The sequence below is a fragment of the Botryllus schlosseri genome, chromosome 13 (genome assembly GCF_051294905.1).
Source record: "Botryllus schlosseri isolate E-star chromosome 13, Bs_hap1, whole genome shotgun sequence".
NCBI classification, from domain to species: Eukaryota; Metazoa; Chordata; class Ascidiacea; order Stolidobranchia; family Styelidae; genus Botryllus; species Botryllus schlosseri.
This window is the reverse complement of record NC_137248.1, coordinates 17,873,304-17,887,210: the sequence shown is the minus strand read 5'-3', so window position 1 is coordinate 17,887,210 and position 13,907 is coordinate 17,873,304. Positions and strand designations below refer to the sequence as shown.

Below are 13,907 nucleotides of genomic sequence, written 5' to 3'. Positions count from 1 at the left end.
GGATGGCATACAATTCAATAAACGTTAGACTTTTATTTCACAAACATCAAAAACGCAATGCACGTAAGCGAGAGTACGGCAGTCGCCGAAATTCCGATCATAACCAACAGCGGCGTAGAGCCGTCGTTCATCGACTTGATCCATTCGGAGAAAGCTTTCTTGGTAAAGACTATGGAAAATACATCGGATAGAACGACTGACACGTCTTCGTCTTCCGCCTCGTCCGATTTCTTGTCCACGCTCCCATCCGAATCCACTTCAGTCTGCTGACGAACCAGCCGCCCTACGTGTATAAAGCATGTGACCATCTTAACTAGGGTTGCACATGCCCTCTTTTAAGAGGATTTGTCCTCTTTTTTCAATAAATTGAAAGTGTCCTCGGAGCGACGCCTAAATGTCCTCTTTATTGGGAATACCATCGTCCAATAATATCACCTATTCACGGCCTTTTTGGTGGGCTTTTGGCTAATAAAATGTCATCACATTCGTCTATGAACATGAACATTCACAACTGTTCCACTGATTTTCGGGATTGGCCAACCGAGATTTCGAGCCCCCGACGATGGGGATAGGGCAGGGCCGGCCAACCCGTGGCCCGCGAGATGGTTTTGAGTGGCCCGCGAGGTAGTTTCCGAAATTTCTAATATCATCAAACATGGATCGCACAGATTGTGAACTTGCAAGGCCAACCAAAAATTTTATTAGTCTGGTCGCAACACTTGAGATGTGATGAATAAAATATCAGTTTCGACTCATTGACAGATCCATCAACCATTCACATATTGGTAGCCTATATCTTCGTACACTACAATACAGCAGAATAATTTGCGATAGATTTATCAAAGGTAAAAAATTTCTACAAGCTTAGCGCAATATGTTGTCACTCGATTCTTGTTTTTAAAATTGTTGCCCTTTTGTGAAAATTGAAGAACACCCAATGTATCAGATTGAGTCTAACTATATTCGCGATTACGAGACAAAGTGTCGTTCAACATATGCGACCTTGCGTTCGCGCTCGCAGTAAGACCGTCGACTATGAAACCTAGGCACGAAATGATTAACGCATGTTGATCGCAGCTTTCGATATCGATATGTCCATGCGCCGAATAGCCCAGCCCTCGCAAACTTATCCCAACGATATACAGCAGGCCCGCAACATAGTCAAGTGACAATATTATTGACCTATGAACTTTAAAAAATTTTCGCGCTTCGCGCGGATGGTGGCCCGCGCAAAAGTTCGTCAATCGAATGTGGCCCTTTGACTGAAAAGGTTGGCCAGCCCTGGGCTAGGGCGTTGAAACTACATTTTCTTTGATAAAATATTACCCTCGGCGTGAAGGCATATATAGCTACCTTATTAAAAAACAAATTTCGTTAGGCTATATACTCATCTCGAATCATTACAATTGATACTCGACACCGACACCGTTCCGTAACCTTCTTGGTTACAAGGATAATTATTGGGAAAGAATATAAAAATCTCGGGATGTGGATGAATTCTTTTTTCTTGGGATTCATCGTTGCAGAACAGACGACGTCACAATCAGACATGGGGTAATCGTGATTAGTAATCGTAATCGATTACGACGATTACATCATTTCCAAGTAATCGTAATCGCAATCGATTACATTCGAAAAAAATCCGAAGTAATCGTAGTCGTAATCGACTACTTCACATATGTAATCGATTTATTTGTGAAAGAACGATTACTTTTCATTTGTGCAATGCCCATGACATAAAGTGAACATTCGTGAACAATGAAGAGTGCGATTTAAAACAGGTTTTGGAGAGCATAAATGTCGGATTTCATGACACATTTGAATAAAATATTCATTTTATTCCCGAAGCTTTTCGGCTGACCCTCGTCAGGGGGAATATCGTCAGCAATAATACGAGAATTCGAATAACTATGTTCAGCAACAATATGTATCGCTAATTATGACGTCACAGAGATAATATACTGACAAAGGAAAATGTCGGATTGTCTAACGCCTCTGCTCATTATTGCGTCACAACTCACAAGTATTAGCTTGGTTCTTCATTGCGTAACGAATTATCCGCATATAGTAAATAGATATTCAATATACATGTAGGCCTAGTACTGTGATCGTAAGAACACCCGCTATGCATCATGTCAGGTTATGAATACACTGCAGACGCCACTACCTCGCAGCAGGATAATAATCACCACTCTGCTTAGTTTCGAATAGTAACGTATGCACTATGTATTGATGTTTTGTTATGCTTAGGTAAACGCAGTTCAACTGTTGCTGGTTGGCGAGCGGTAGGCCTATTTACGTATACACCGAGCAAAGATTTGAAATTTTTTACTCGTCAAATTAAATATGACAATTTCTACATCGAAGCATTAAAAACCACGGCTGCTGAAAAAAATTATAACCGAGCCGTTATTCTCCGTTACTCGTATAACGGCAGCTCGGAATATCTGTAATAAGTGGATTGTAGGCAGAAGTAATCTATATGTTTACCTTATCATATTCTCATCCGGCCCTAATTGAAACGGGCAACAATTTCTATTTCGCAATTTTATACTCAACATTTGGATCTGCCATTTTAGTCATCCACTTACACACCATGTTAGCATAAATTGCAGCTAGAATCAGTAGGCCTACCGAAACAGCATTTCGCTACCCCGTTCTAAAAATGGTGATCTTTGGTCCCCATAAGGCGATCAATAAAACTTCTGGCCGGTGAAGTCCCCCAGACCCCCCCTTTAACGACCGGGATTTTCACAAGAACTGGAAAACACGATTTGATGCGATATGGATTCGCTGTGTATTTGCTGTCAAGTCGCGCCAAGCGCGAATATTTAGGCACGTTATTTACAACTATAACTGTATTGTATGTTGGGAATTCTGACCACCTTTCTACTATATAATAAAACGATCTTGGAGTCGCCCTAACGTAGCAGACGATAAAACTGAACGAAAAACATTTGTGGGTCGCACCCAGAAATTGTCATTTCTACACGGGGTTCATCATTTTCCTCAGTGGATGAACCGGTTGGCATTTGTATTGTGGGGCTGAGATTGAGAAGACTATTCGTCGCGACCATATCCATCGCGGCTGTGGACAATCAAAAAGTACACAATTTTTCGGCCAAGATAGAATGTCTTGGTGTGTCGCGGCGCGGTATTGGCCGGCACTGAAATGCCTATTTCTGTAAATCATGCAAGGGTATAATATGTCATATACAGGAAATGATGCCATGACGTCCCATTTAAAAAGCAAGACCTTCTCTCATGAGGCCTTTTCATCGCATTGTTATCTTCCAAAGATAACTTCTAAGAAGCAAAATAAATGTAATCGTGAGTAATCGTGATTACTTTTCCAAAGTAATCGTAATCGTAATTAATCGACTATTTGCGGATTTTGCTGTAATCGTAATCGTAATCGTAATCGCGTGATTCAGAAGTAATCGTAATCGCAATCGATTACATTCATGAAGTAATCACCCCATGTCTACTCACAATACCCGTAGAATTCGATGTCCAGAAAAATCGATTAGTGCGATCTCTGGGCACGCTGTATTTTCTCGTTACAGATACGAAAAGTCAACATGGAGTGTAAACATAGGTAAACACAAGGTCAGCGATTAAATCATGAAGACATATGTTGACCAGTAACTATATCGGCAGGTTACGCAAGTATCGAGACGAGCCATCTATTAGGGGTGCAGCAACAATTACCTTTGTTTGATATTCGCCTGCTTTCGCGTAACTGTCTGCGTTCCTCTGGATACCGTTTCCACCCTTCTACGAATCTCTCTATAAATAAATAACCTCCGGTAATGCAATGTCTTTCCGATTTCGTAATAATGATCACCTGATATTTGCGGGCCTTTCTCGCGATCTCGGTGTTCTGTAGACGGAGATGGAATTGTTTCCGCAGTAGTGCTATCTAAAAGATCGATCTCTGCCGTAAGATTACCCGGCCCAATGTTACAGTTCGCAATCGCGCATCACTTGGGAGTGGGAATGAAGATTTTTCGACAATAACAATTAATTTCCAAATTTTGCCTTAATTAGGGGATTCCACACTAGAGCGGAATTGCTTTTTATACCATGTTTAAGCAGATTGATTTGAGTACCAATTTTCTGGTCATGCACGGCATGCCATAGAATGGATCTATTAGGCCTAATGTTGGATAAAAATGAAAATGATTTATTATCATTCAAGTCTGGGCGTTCCTCCAGTTCAACGATATACTTCAGAAACATGGTATCATGCATTTATACGTCATGCAGGGGGTGCCGGGCATAACGGAATGAAATTTATATCCGATTGACGGTTTCGCTATGGAATCATAGGAAAACATATTTCTCTCGCAAGCCTATCTCCCTACAACCACACACGGCGAACATCGTACACTGACCTGCGATGCTTTACGGTACGTATAAATAGCGTTCACACATGCAGGCATGCAGGCCCATATAAACGCATATCCTACAATCACAAGTCGAGGACAAATAGCCTATTAGCTTACTATTATTCAACGCAATGTTTACCTTCTTTAGACACCGGTAAATCAATTTCTAACAGCATCTTCGGGTCCGGTCTGGAAAAGCTGATGCCAAATTTCCTTCTTCTATCCTTCCAGGCGTCCCGTCTGTTGTCACTGATTGCGTCGGATACGGTTGACGCTCGGGGCATTTTGCTGGAACCCGTGCCATTTGTTAGATCCATCGAAAGCGATCGATTGTTTTTTGCCCTTCGACGAAGTAGTTGCACCTCATTGTTTTCATACCGTTGATTATTGTTGCTTCGCAATTCTTCATTTTTGGTTTCATTAGCGATGTGAGCGTTATTTCCATCATGATTATCATGCCCGTTGAATTCAGCGTCATTGTCGCTGCTTGATGAGCTAGGGGCACTGTCTTTCGACCCATGTAAGTGTTTGTACAAGTCTGTCTTCGCCGCTGACTGCGGTGAGGTCCTGCCTCTAGGATCCTCCGCGATTGATAATTGTTCACTCGGTGTCTGTAGTCCGCGTCCAGAGATAACATTCTGTGGCGTCGTGTCTTCAAATCGAACCTTGCGCCTTTCATGCATGTACAAGAACGGTGGAACTTCACCGTGTTGTGAAATATCGAATTTCCTCGATACTGTGTGGCGAGGTAAGCCGACACCGGCCTCGTCGTTCAGGCTGCGGTGGTTTTCGTCGTTAATTTGCTGATACGGTAAGTTTTCTTCGGCATTTTGATACGTCGAGTTGCTATCACTTTCACTTGTATCCGTAGGTGTGATATTGAAATTCAACGGGGGCTCCTCCACAATAGGATCCAACCCGCTATCTTCATCCGAAGAGATATCACTCTGACTGTTGATTGATTTGGTTGGAACGCAGTCAACCGAGTCAAAAGTGTGAGTTTCATGTGTTGTATCGGTGCTGGGAATATTATTTTCATCGTTAGCACTTGGCAACGGTTTCAGTGTTTCCTTCGCGTTGTCTACAGTATCGATGTCAGCTGTAGATAATGATGGCGTGGGATCGAACTGTGGGGGGCTTTCTTCCTCGTTACGTAACAGTGTTTGTGAAATGGGTTCATCGGTGACATATTCATCATGGCTGCTGTCGCTTTCCATGTGATTCTCAGGCCTGATTATCGGATCGAATCTTTCGTTGTCGTAAATAGAATGATTCGCTGGAATGTCAATCCGTAAGTCGATTTTTTCGTCGTAATGTCGATTGTCTTCTTGGGTAGCTGTCGGCTCGGCTGTAATTACATCGCTATTTTCACAATTGCCCTCGGCGAGTTCGGAAGGTGCGACAAATGCTTTGCTGGCGCAAAGTACAGGCTCAATATGTACCCAGTCGGAGCCCGATGAGTGACCACTGGCGCAGTCCTCCTCAGTATCGGATCGCTTCGCGACGCATTGGCGTGACGTTGAGCCATTTTCATTCGCCCTATCCATCGCATCATCAGTAGCATCCGTGGTTCTTTTAGCAGCCGGACAATTTATGACACTCGGACTGTTATTTATTTCGCTGAAATTCGGCGTCTTAGCGATTATGCCCTCGACATAGCATGGTGAATTTGGTGGAACTATCGACTGGGCTGCTACGACTTCTGTATCCTGGGTAGAATCGGATATAATCTTGTGAATATTATCGTCACTAATGCTGCGTTGGTCAGTCTCTAGTACGTTTGCGTGTAATTCTACGTTCACGTTAGTTAGCCTTGATGTCGGTGATTCAGTGAAGGGAACACTGTCTGTGTGTTGACTATGGCAAACTAATTGCTCTTCGAATAAAGGTGCAGCGTCATATTGCTCATTAAATTCAGTTTTTGAATGACGACTTGTTGACGAGAGGTGCTTGTCCGTGTCGTCGGCGCTTCTGAATTGATCCTCGGGAATATCTTTTTCCGAAAAATCGCCGGTTTTTCCGTCACTTTGGTCCGCCGCAGCTCCATCTTCATCGCTATCTACACTTTGCGATTCTTGATTTTCTTTCGATACATTCGCGATATCTACATAAATAAATTTGATATATTTTGAAACGAAAGTTACGCGTTCATGCACCAGAGGCGAATCTTCTGCATGCAACATGCAATCCTTGTTAGTAGACTCGAGGTTAAGTGCGCAATGTGTCGGGGGATAGCTACTAGAGTGTAAAGAATCCCAGTCTGTGTTATGATCATTCTCATGCTGCATACCTGATACATTTCCGACGTCTTCCGGTGACTTTGATGGTTCTGGATCAATACGGACATCGTGACTTTCAAACTTATCCGAAGAAGGTGATTTGATTTCACGATTCTCTTTATCGTCAGCGCAAATATTTGGTATGTTGTGATTAGAGTCGAATGAGCATTGGGATCCGTTGTCCGAAGTGAATACATCATTTGGAGACGCGGGGCTACTTATCGATTCATAATCTAGACTAGCGTGGCGTCTAGATGAGGCCGCTAGTTGATCGATTTTCTTCAAAAATCCCGCACGGTCGAGTTCTTTAGATTTATTTCCTCGACGGCTCCCTTTCAGTGTCGCGGATTTAGGACTTAATGCGCCCTGTGCGAGAGACCAGGAGCTGCCACACTGGCTTCCATGCGGACTACCAGGAAATAATGATAAATTGCTCGCCCATCTCCTTGGACTGACGTATCTGCCGTAAATCGAATCAGTATTTTAGATTGTGCGGTCAAATGATGTCCCGGAGCTTGCTTACCCGAAATCAAAAGATGCTGATGATTGAAGACTCGAAATACTTTCGTCGTCCGAGGAATCCAATTTTTCGGAGTTTATCACTTCAAGTGCCACTGCGTAACAGTCCCAGCATATTCTTTGTCTTTGGCGGTACCTAAAACAAAGATAATCACAACTATGTACTAAGCGTGAACGATTGCAAACATGTTTCAAAAAAATTTTGCCGACACACGAGGCATGAAATCTCCTGGTAGAAAAAGGTCCAACTGCCTTACCCCGACTCCAATTGGGCGGGGAGAGCTTGAATAGGGCCCAACATTACTTTGTAATGAATTTCTTGTAACATCGTACTGTGAAATTACAATGAATCATCGAAATACCAATATGGGCAAATAATAAACATAAATTAGTTTAACTGTATTCGTAATTATCCGTTGCCAGTTTTCTTTGGTCTCGGGTTCTAAAGCAGCTGGTGCGTGACTAATGGGCACAGGCGTTTCGGAGTCGGCCATTTCCGCCCCTGGACTCACCATGACAAATGAAGTCTCGGCCAACATGTGACTCCGGGAATTGCGCTGCCACTAATATCGTCGGCCATAAAGCCATGGCCCAAATAGACAGAAACCTTCGATATTTATATGTCCTGGCGTAGACATGCCCGACGCCGAATAATCCTGTCCCCACAACCCGAGCCCCGCGGTACAAATGCAACCCGCAGATGTAAATAATGCGCCCAGTAAGGAAATTAGAATTTGAGATCACAGGAAAGGAGTGATTTAGTTTGGTCTGGGACGTGTCAACGATTCCAATATCATTGAGTAGCGGCAGTAGGCCTACTTTCTGGAGCTCACGAAAAAACAATTGTCACTGCCCGTTCCTGAATATAATTTGAACTCAGAGATTTCTAGCTCTACAAATCTCTGTTTGAACCGTGTGACTGTGGCATCAACATGAAATGTGTAGTACAATCGCAGTCATCAGCTCTGCTACCGGTAAATCTGAGAGAGGATAAATAATAAATAGCAATATATTAGATATGCAAGCGCCAATAACGTCGACGAAATTCATTCATCAACTTACAAAATTTTCGCGGCTAGCGTGACTAAAATATGAATACGCGTAAGCCGATAGAAGTAGATAGCTAAGTCAATTGCTTTCACCGTCACTTATTCCGGCACCTAAAACACGTGTAATACCGGACTTAGTTCGCTACGGAAAGAGCGCATGTGCTCGTGAACAGTATGTATAAACCAAAGGGTAGCGATGAAACCCCCAATAGGGACAAGGGTAGACCCTCACAAGTTTGATAAACACTCTGTGGAGCCAGTCCTGCGTTTGAAGGAGGATTGACAAAGTCCCGTTTCGGCCCGGCTACGACGAAGCATTAGAAGACGCTCCGTGGATATTGTGATATTTATTACTTCATATTGACAAAGGTATGGAGCCAATAAAATGTCTGAGACTGTATGGAAATCTTATGCTCTGTTTGTGTAAGTCAGATGCCGTTTATCTGTAACGAGGTGATAAATTTATACTATAACAATGGTTGTCACTTCATCGATAGAACAACCTATTCTATACGAAACGAACTGTTGTCTTGGACACTTGACCTTTTTGATACATCTATTGTGGACGGTTAAAAGTTTAGTGTGATAGTTCTCGACTATATAGGATGTACTTTCGTGCACCAAATCAAAGTGGAGTGGTGTTGTTGTTTTTGCTATTCACGACGTTTTGTAGACTACGATGATCATTTACATCAGGCCTATGTTCTTTAGTATGATGCCGTATCTGCTGACTTGTAGCACGGCCCACTTCTAGACTTTTGTAAGACACCGCTGACACGGATCGGGTGGCAAAGAGAAGCCTAGATAAACCTCCAGCGTTTAGGAAGGAAGTCATTTATGAGTAGATTAAAATGAGCTGAAGTAGCTTCACAAATAGACCTAGGCTATGAGTAGTTCTGTGTTTGGTAATCAGCTTACAGTAATTAGAAGTGGGTCGCGGTCACCGTCACCGGGCACTTTCAAATCGGAAATTTGGTCGCGAGCACAAAAGGTTAGGAAGTACTGATCTAGAGTCTACTGGCAGTCCTAAAAACTTTATACATACGGCTACCAATGCTTCTGTGATAGTCTATAATGAAAATATACCATTGGTGGATAAAATATTCATATTGAAATACCAAAAAAACGAATATTTTCGACTGACACTTGTCAGGGTTGATCGTCGGCAACTAGTGAAGAATTGCCAAGAACATTTTATAGCAGCAATCGTATCACCAAATAAATCGTCACCAGCATGAAATTTCGAATGATCTCGGCGTTCATTTCAATATGAATATATTATTCAATTGTATCTTGAAGTTCCGTACCTCCAAGTAACTCTCATAAACATCACATGTACTGACCTTACATTCATATGTCACTGTGCAAATTTAACGATGATCTCTATATATTTTTAAATTTCTAACCTATATGTAGCAATAGCAACGCATATTTACCACTTTTGTACAACCAACATATTCGACCATTGCCATGCGTTTCTCACTCGGCTGACAAGATGGCGTAATGGCGAAGCGTCCGGCCAGGTCGCGGGTTCGATCCCCGGCCGGGTCATGTCAACGACCTGATTAGTAACTAGGGCTGGGCACAATGATTCGAGTACTCGAATCTGAATCGAGTATTAATTTTAATGATTCGAGTCGAGTAGTAAAAGAGGATTTTTTCGAGTACTGAAATTATACGCTCTTCGCAACTGAAAGGTAATTTACTAGCGAGAATTATAGTTTTGGTACTATTTTCCACTGAGGAAGGCTTGAAAATTGGATTGGCCGTGTCGCAGCATACGAGACATAGTACAAAGATACGAACGTTACTGGAAACAACACATTTTCGAAGTCATGATCATCCCACAACATTGCCGAGAAGTACAATGACATCGGTATGGTCGAAAAAATACAAAAGTGTCTTTAATATGACGGATAACAGGCATTATATTGGTTGTAGTGACATAAAAGGTATATATTTCAACGTTGACACAGTACATTCTGTTGTGACGTCATAATGAGTGATACTCGAATACTCGACTAGACTCGAAGCGTAATACGTGATTCAGAATCGAATCACTCAGGTACTCGATTTTGCCCAGCCCTATAGTAACACTAGTATCCATGACTTCCCCGCCTGGCACTCATGCATTATTGGGAAAGCATGGAGGGGTGGTGCAAGACTCAGAAAGCCATGCAAGGCTATATCTGCACCTTTCATATGCGCAATGTACATCATGCACCCATGGTAGATGCATATGCAATATGCAATATGCATAGATCGTGTGTATGTATATCATGAATCGGTATGCCGCAAAAACATCGAGGACAAAAGTAAACTGTATGTCCTTTCCCTTACTTTCCAGCCCTGTGCGATTACCGATTAGTAATGTACATAAAGTCAAGAAAGCAAACATGTTTCTAATCGATATCATATAGCTTGTAATAACAGTAAGGAAATCAGTAAGTGGAAGCTAGCCGTCTGACGCGAACCCAAAGGTTGATATTACGGCCCGATTAGAACCCGAAAAACGTGATCAGCCGAGTGAGTATTCGACACGATTACCCAGAATGTTTCCCATAACCTATTCCGACCCGATGTTAATTTCTGATAGGATTCGACCCTTTAACCCCATTTTCTCACCTTCCATTCTTTGGAGTCGGACTCGGGAAATACTCCTTCCAGCTGTGCGGCACTGATCTTAATCCAGGACTCTTTGTTGTGTTGACGTGAAACGGAGCGCAGCAGTCAAAAACACTACTCCCGCCAAATATCAATCCATTGCGAAGCTTTGACGCGTGCACCGAGCATAATTTCTGATGAGGCTTGAGCCCGATGCGACGACGGAACCTATCTTCCGTTATAAGTTGTAGATCCGACGGGTCTTCTGGACAGCAGCAACTTGGACTGACGCCCCGACGGTTGTCACACAGCGTGCAGGAAATATCCTCAGCATGAATCGGTTTATGATCCATTTCTACGCGACGCACGATTCTAGCCACGCGTTTTAGCGTCTCTGATCCTTATCTAAAACATATCGAATGGTGCGAACGGAATTTTAGAATGTTAGCTCAACCCTAACGCCCGTATAAAAAGACGACTTTGACAAATATTACGTTCCATTGATACTTCAGCTCTGCCTTTGTCAAACATTAATTCGTCCCAGGGACGCCAATGTTTACTATGCTCGAGCTATGATTATAAGTTATTGCCTTGAACACCGTGTAGGCCATGCCTGTATTTACCGTGTGCGCGAGAAACTACATGTCCTTATGTTAACACGATGTTGCTGAGCAGTTTTGAAGGGGACTGAAGCAACACCTACAGTGTAAACAAACATAAATGGCGCACGTACGCTTAAGCATCCTCGTATACTCGCTATTATTCCGAGGTACACTGACATTTGCGACCGTAGTGTTTTGTTGTTACAGGGAGTATCAATCACACTTGTTCGTGGCAATCTTGAACTCGATTGCTACCCAATGGACGCCTACAATCTTCATTTATAATATATGCTATAAAAATCACCGCCTTCACATGACACAGCCGTCACAAGTATCATGTTGCAATGAATGCCGGGCATCCCTGACCTATTACACTCGTTGCTCGGCAGAGAGTCCGAAAAAAACCCTGTCAATATTATGCTATTATTACACATTTCAGCGTAAAAATGCTGCCAAAATCGCAGTTTCATTGCAAATTCCAAATTCGGATCCTGCCCGTCTGCGTTAGAAATCGATGAAATCCTGCTCCTACTCCGGCTCCCGAATCGGATAGTGGCCACATCTGTTGCTTAGTGGCATTTTAGAGTCTCCTGAATATCGACAGACATTTTCGGTCGACCTAAAAGGTTCCCTATATTCCACCTACGCTACATTCGATAATAACACTGCCGCCAAGAGGCAGGGTTGTGATGAATTGAGTCACGATTTTCTGTTGACTCGATTGACTCGAGCCATTTTCTCAAAATACGGAAATGGCTCGACTTGGACCCGAGTCATTGCGTATGACTCAAACCAAGTCATATGACTCGAGACTCAGATGCCCAAGACCGACATTTCGTGATAATTTCGAAGAATAGTAAAGTAACCACACTATAAGGATTATGTCTATTGTAGGGTTGCCATACGTCCGGAATGTCCCTGACATGTCCGGAATTTCACTGAAAAATCTGCGTCCGGGAGGAATTTCTAAAATATGCCCAAATGTCCGGAATTTTGAAGGCTTGAAGCACGCTCAAAAGTTTTTCGTAAATCAATATGAACTACTATTTTCAAACAGATTTTTGCTATTCAAAATTGTTCTTTCGCGCCGCGCGCGAGTTAATGCAACGTTTAATGATATTAGTATGAGCATCAGGCACCACCCTCACCAAAAATGCAATCAAAATAAATATAAATAACCATCATTTACTGAAATAAGTCGGATTGGAATCGCAATTATAAGCTAACGGTATATTCCTAGAGTTGTTTAAGGCCGATTGGATACTTCAATCACAGACAGTGCTTCCAAATTTCGGGGTCATTCGACTTTATCTGGGGATCGCGATGATGTTGGATGTAATCAGCTTCCTAGGACCTGAGTAAGTTTGGGCAAGCTGATTTTTTTTTTAGTATCAGCTTATGGGGTTTTGAGCTTTGCCACGGTACATTTTCAAGTGGGAAATGAGATCGCGACCATAATATTGTTTTGGGCCTGATTAAAACACATAAACAGATAGCCGCACCGACCCCACAAGCGGGGCTGTCAAACACAATCCTGACAGGCAAGACACGGTCCGCCAGATGATTTCATCCGGCCCGTGGCGGAATCTATTGCGGACCCTAGTAAGTAACAATCGCCGGAGCTCACTTTACAGATGGCCCAATTCATGACCATGTTCCACTCCATTCCTGTATAGTGTATTGTATACAGTCGATGGGCAATGCTTTGCTAGTGTGACGTCATATTGACGGTCAATGTGTTACACCTCATTTTAAAATCCGCTAGTGGGCGCTAAAGAATGTCCGGAATCTTCTTCACAAAAATATGGTAACCCTAGTCTATTGGTATAGAGCAGTGTTTCTCAACCCCGAGTCCGCGGACTCAAATGAGTCCGCGGAAGGTCCTTGGTGAGTCCGCGAACACAGGAATTTTCAGTAACTTAATCGGCTCGGCACGCTTTTTCTTCCACTTCCGATATGATTTCGGACCATGTAATTGACAGACCTACGGGGCTCGTTCACTTTCGGACCAAAGTCATTGCAGCCTTACGGAGAAAATAGCTTTTTGGTCCGAAAGTGAATGAGCCCCGTCCCGGTCCGGTTTCGTCAAATTCCGATTTGAGAATTAGGCCGAGTGATTTGCAAAATACCTATTTTGAAATGTTAGTAACCTTAATAGCTGTCATGAAAAATGCATAGATACCTCAAATATGTGACTGGCGGCACTCAACTTCAATAGTGCTTTCAGAACTACATTCATTGCAGTAGAATTTATTACCTCGGTGACTTTTCGGGTTTCCCCCTATCAAGAATTAACGGCACCAAAAAAAGGATAAAGAGTTTGTATACAATCTTTCAATATTCCGCTGATTGTATAATTTGATTCTCTAATATCTCTTTATTATGACTACCGGAGTACCGGTACAGCTGACTTTGGCCAGCTACCGATCCTTTTTCTCATTGCATTGTTACGTCATATTTTGC

General features: G+C 42.7%; 1 protein-coding gene across 1 annotated transcript; it reads right to left on the bottom strand.

The window, feature by feature from the left end:
* Nucleotides 1-13: 13 nt before the first annotated feature.
* Nucleotides 14-11,472, bottom strand: LOC145453455 (uncharacterized). The gene is made up of 7 exons (XM_080331439.1): nucleotides 10,864-11,472; nucleotides 7,194-7,325; nucleotides 6,682-7,130; nucleotides 4,531-6,495; nucleotides 3,848-3,922; nucleotides 3,712-3,789; nucleotides 14-283 (listed from the first exon to the last, which is right to left on the bottom strand). The coding sequence occupies exons 1-7, from the start codon at nucleotides 11,193-11,195 to the stop codon at nucleotides 33-35; spliced, it is 3,282 nt and encodes a 1,093-aa protein (XP_080187565.1). The 5' UTR covers nucleotides 11,196-11,472; the 3' UTR covers nucleotides 14-32.
* Nucleotides 11,473-13,907: the final 2,435 nt, after the last annotated feature.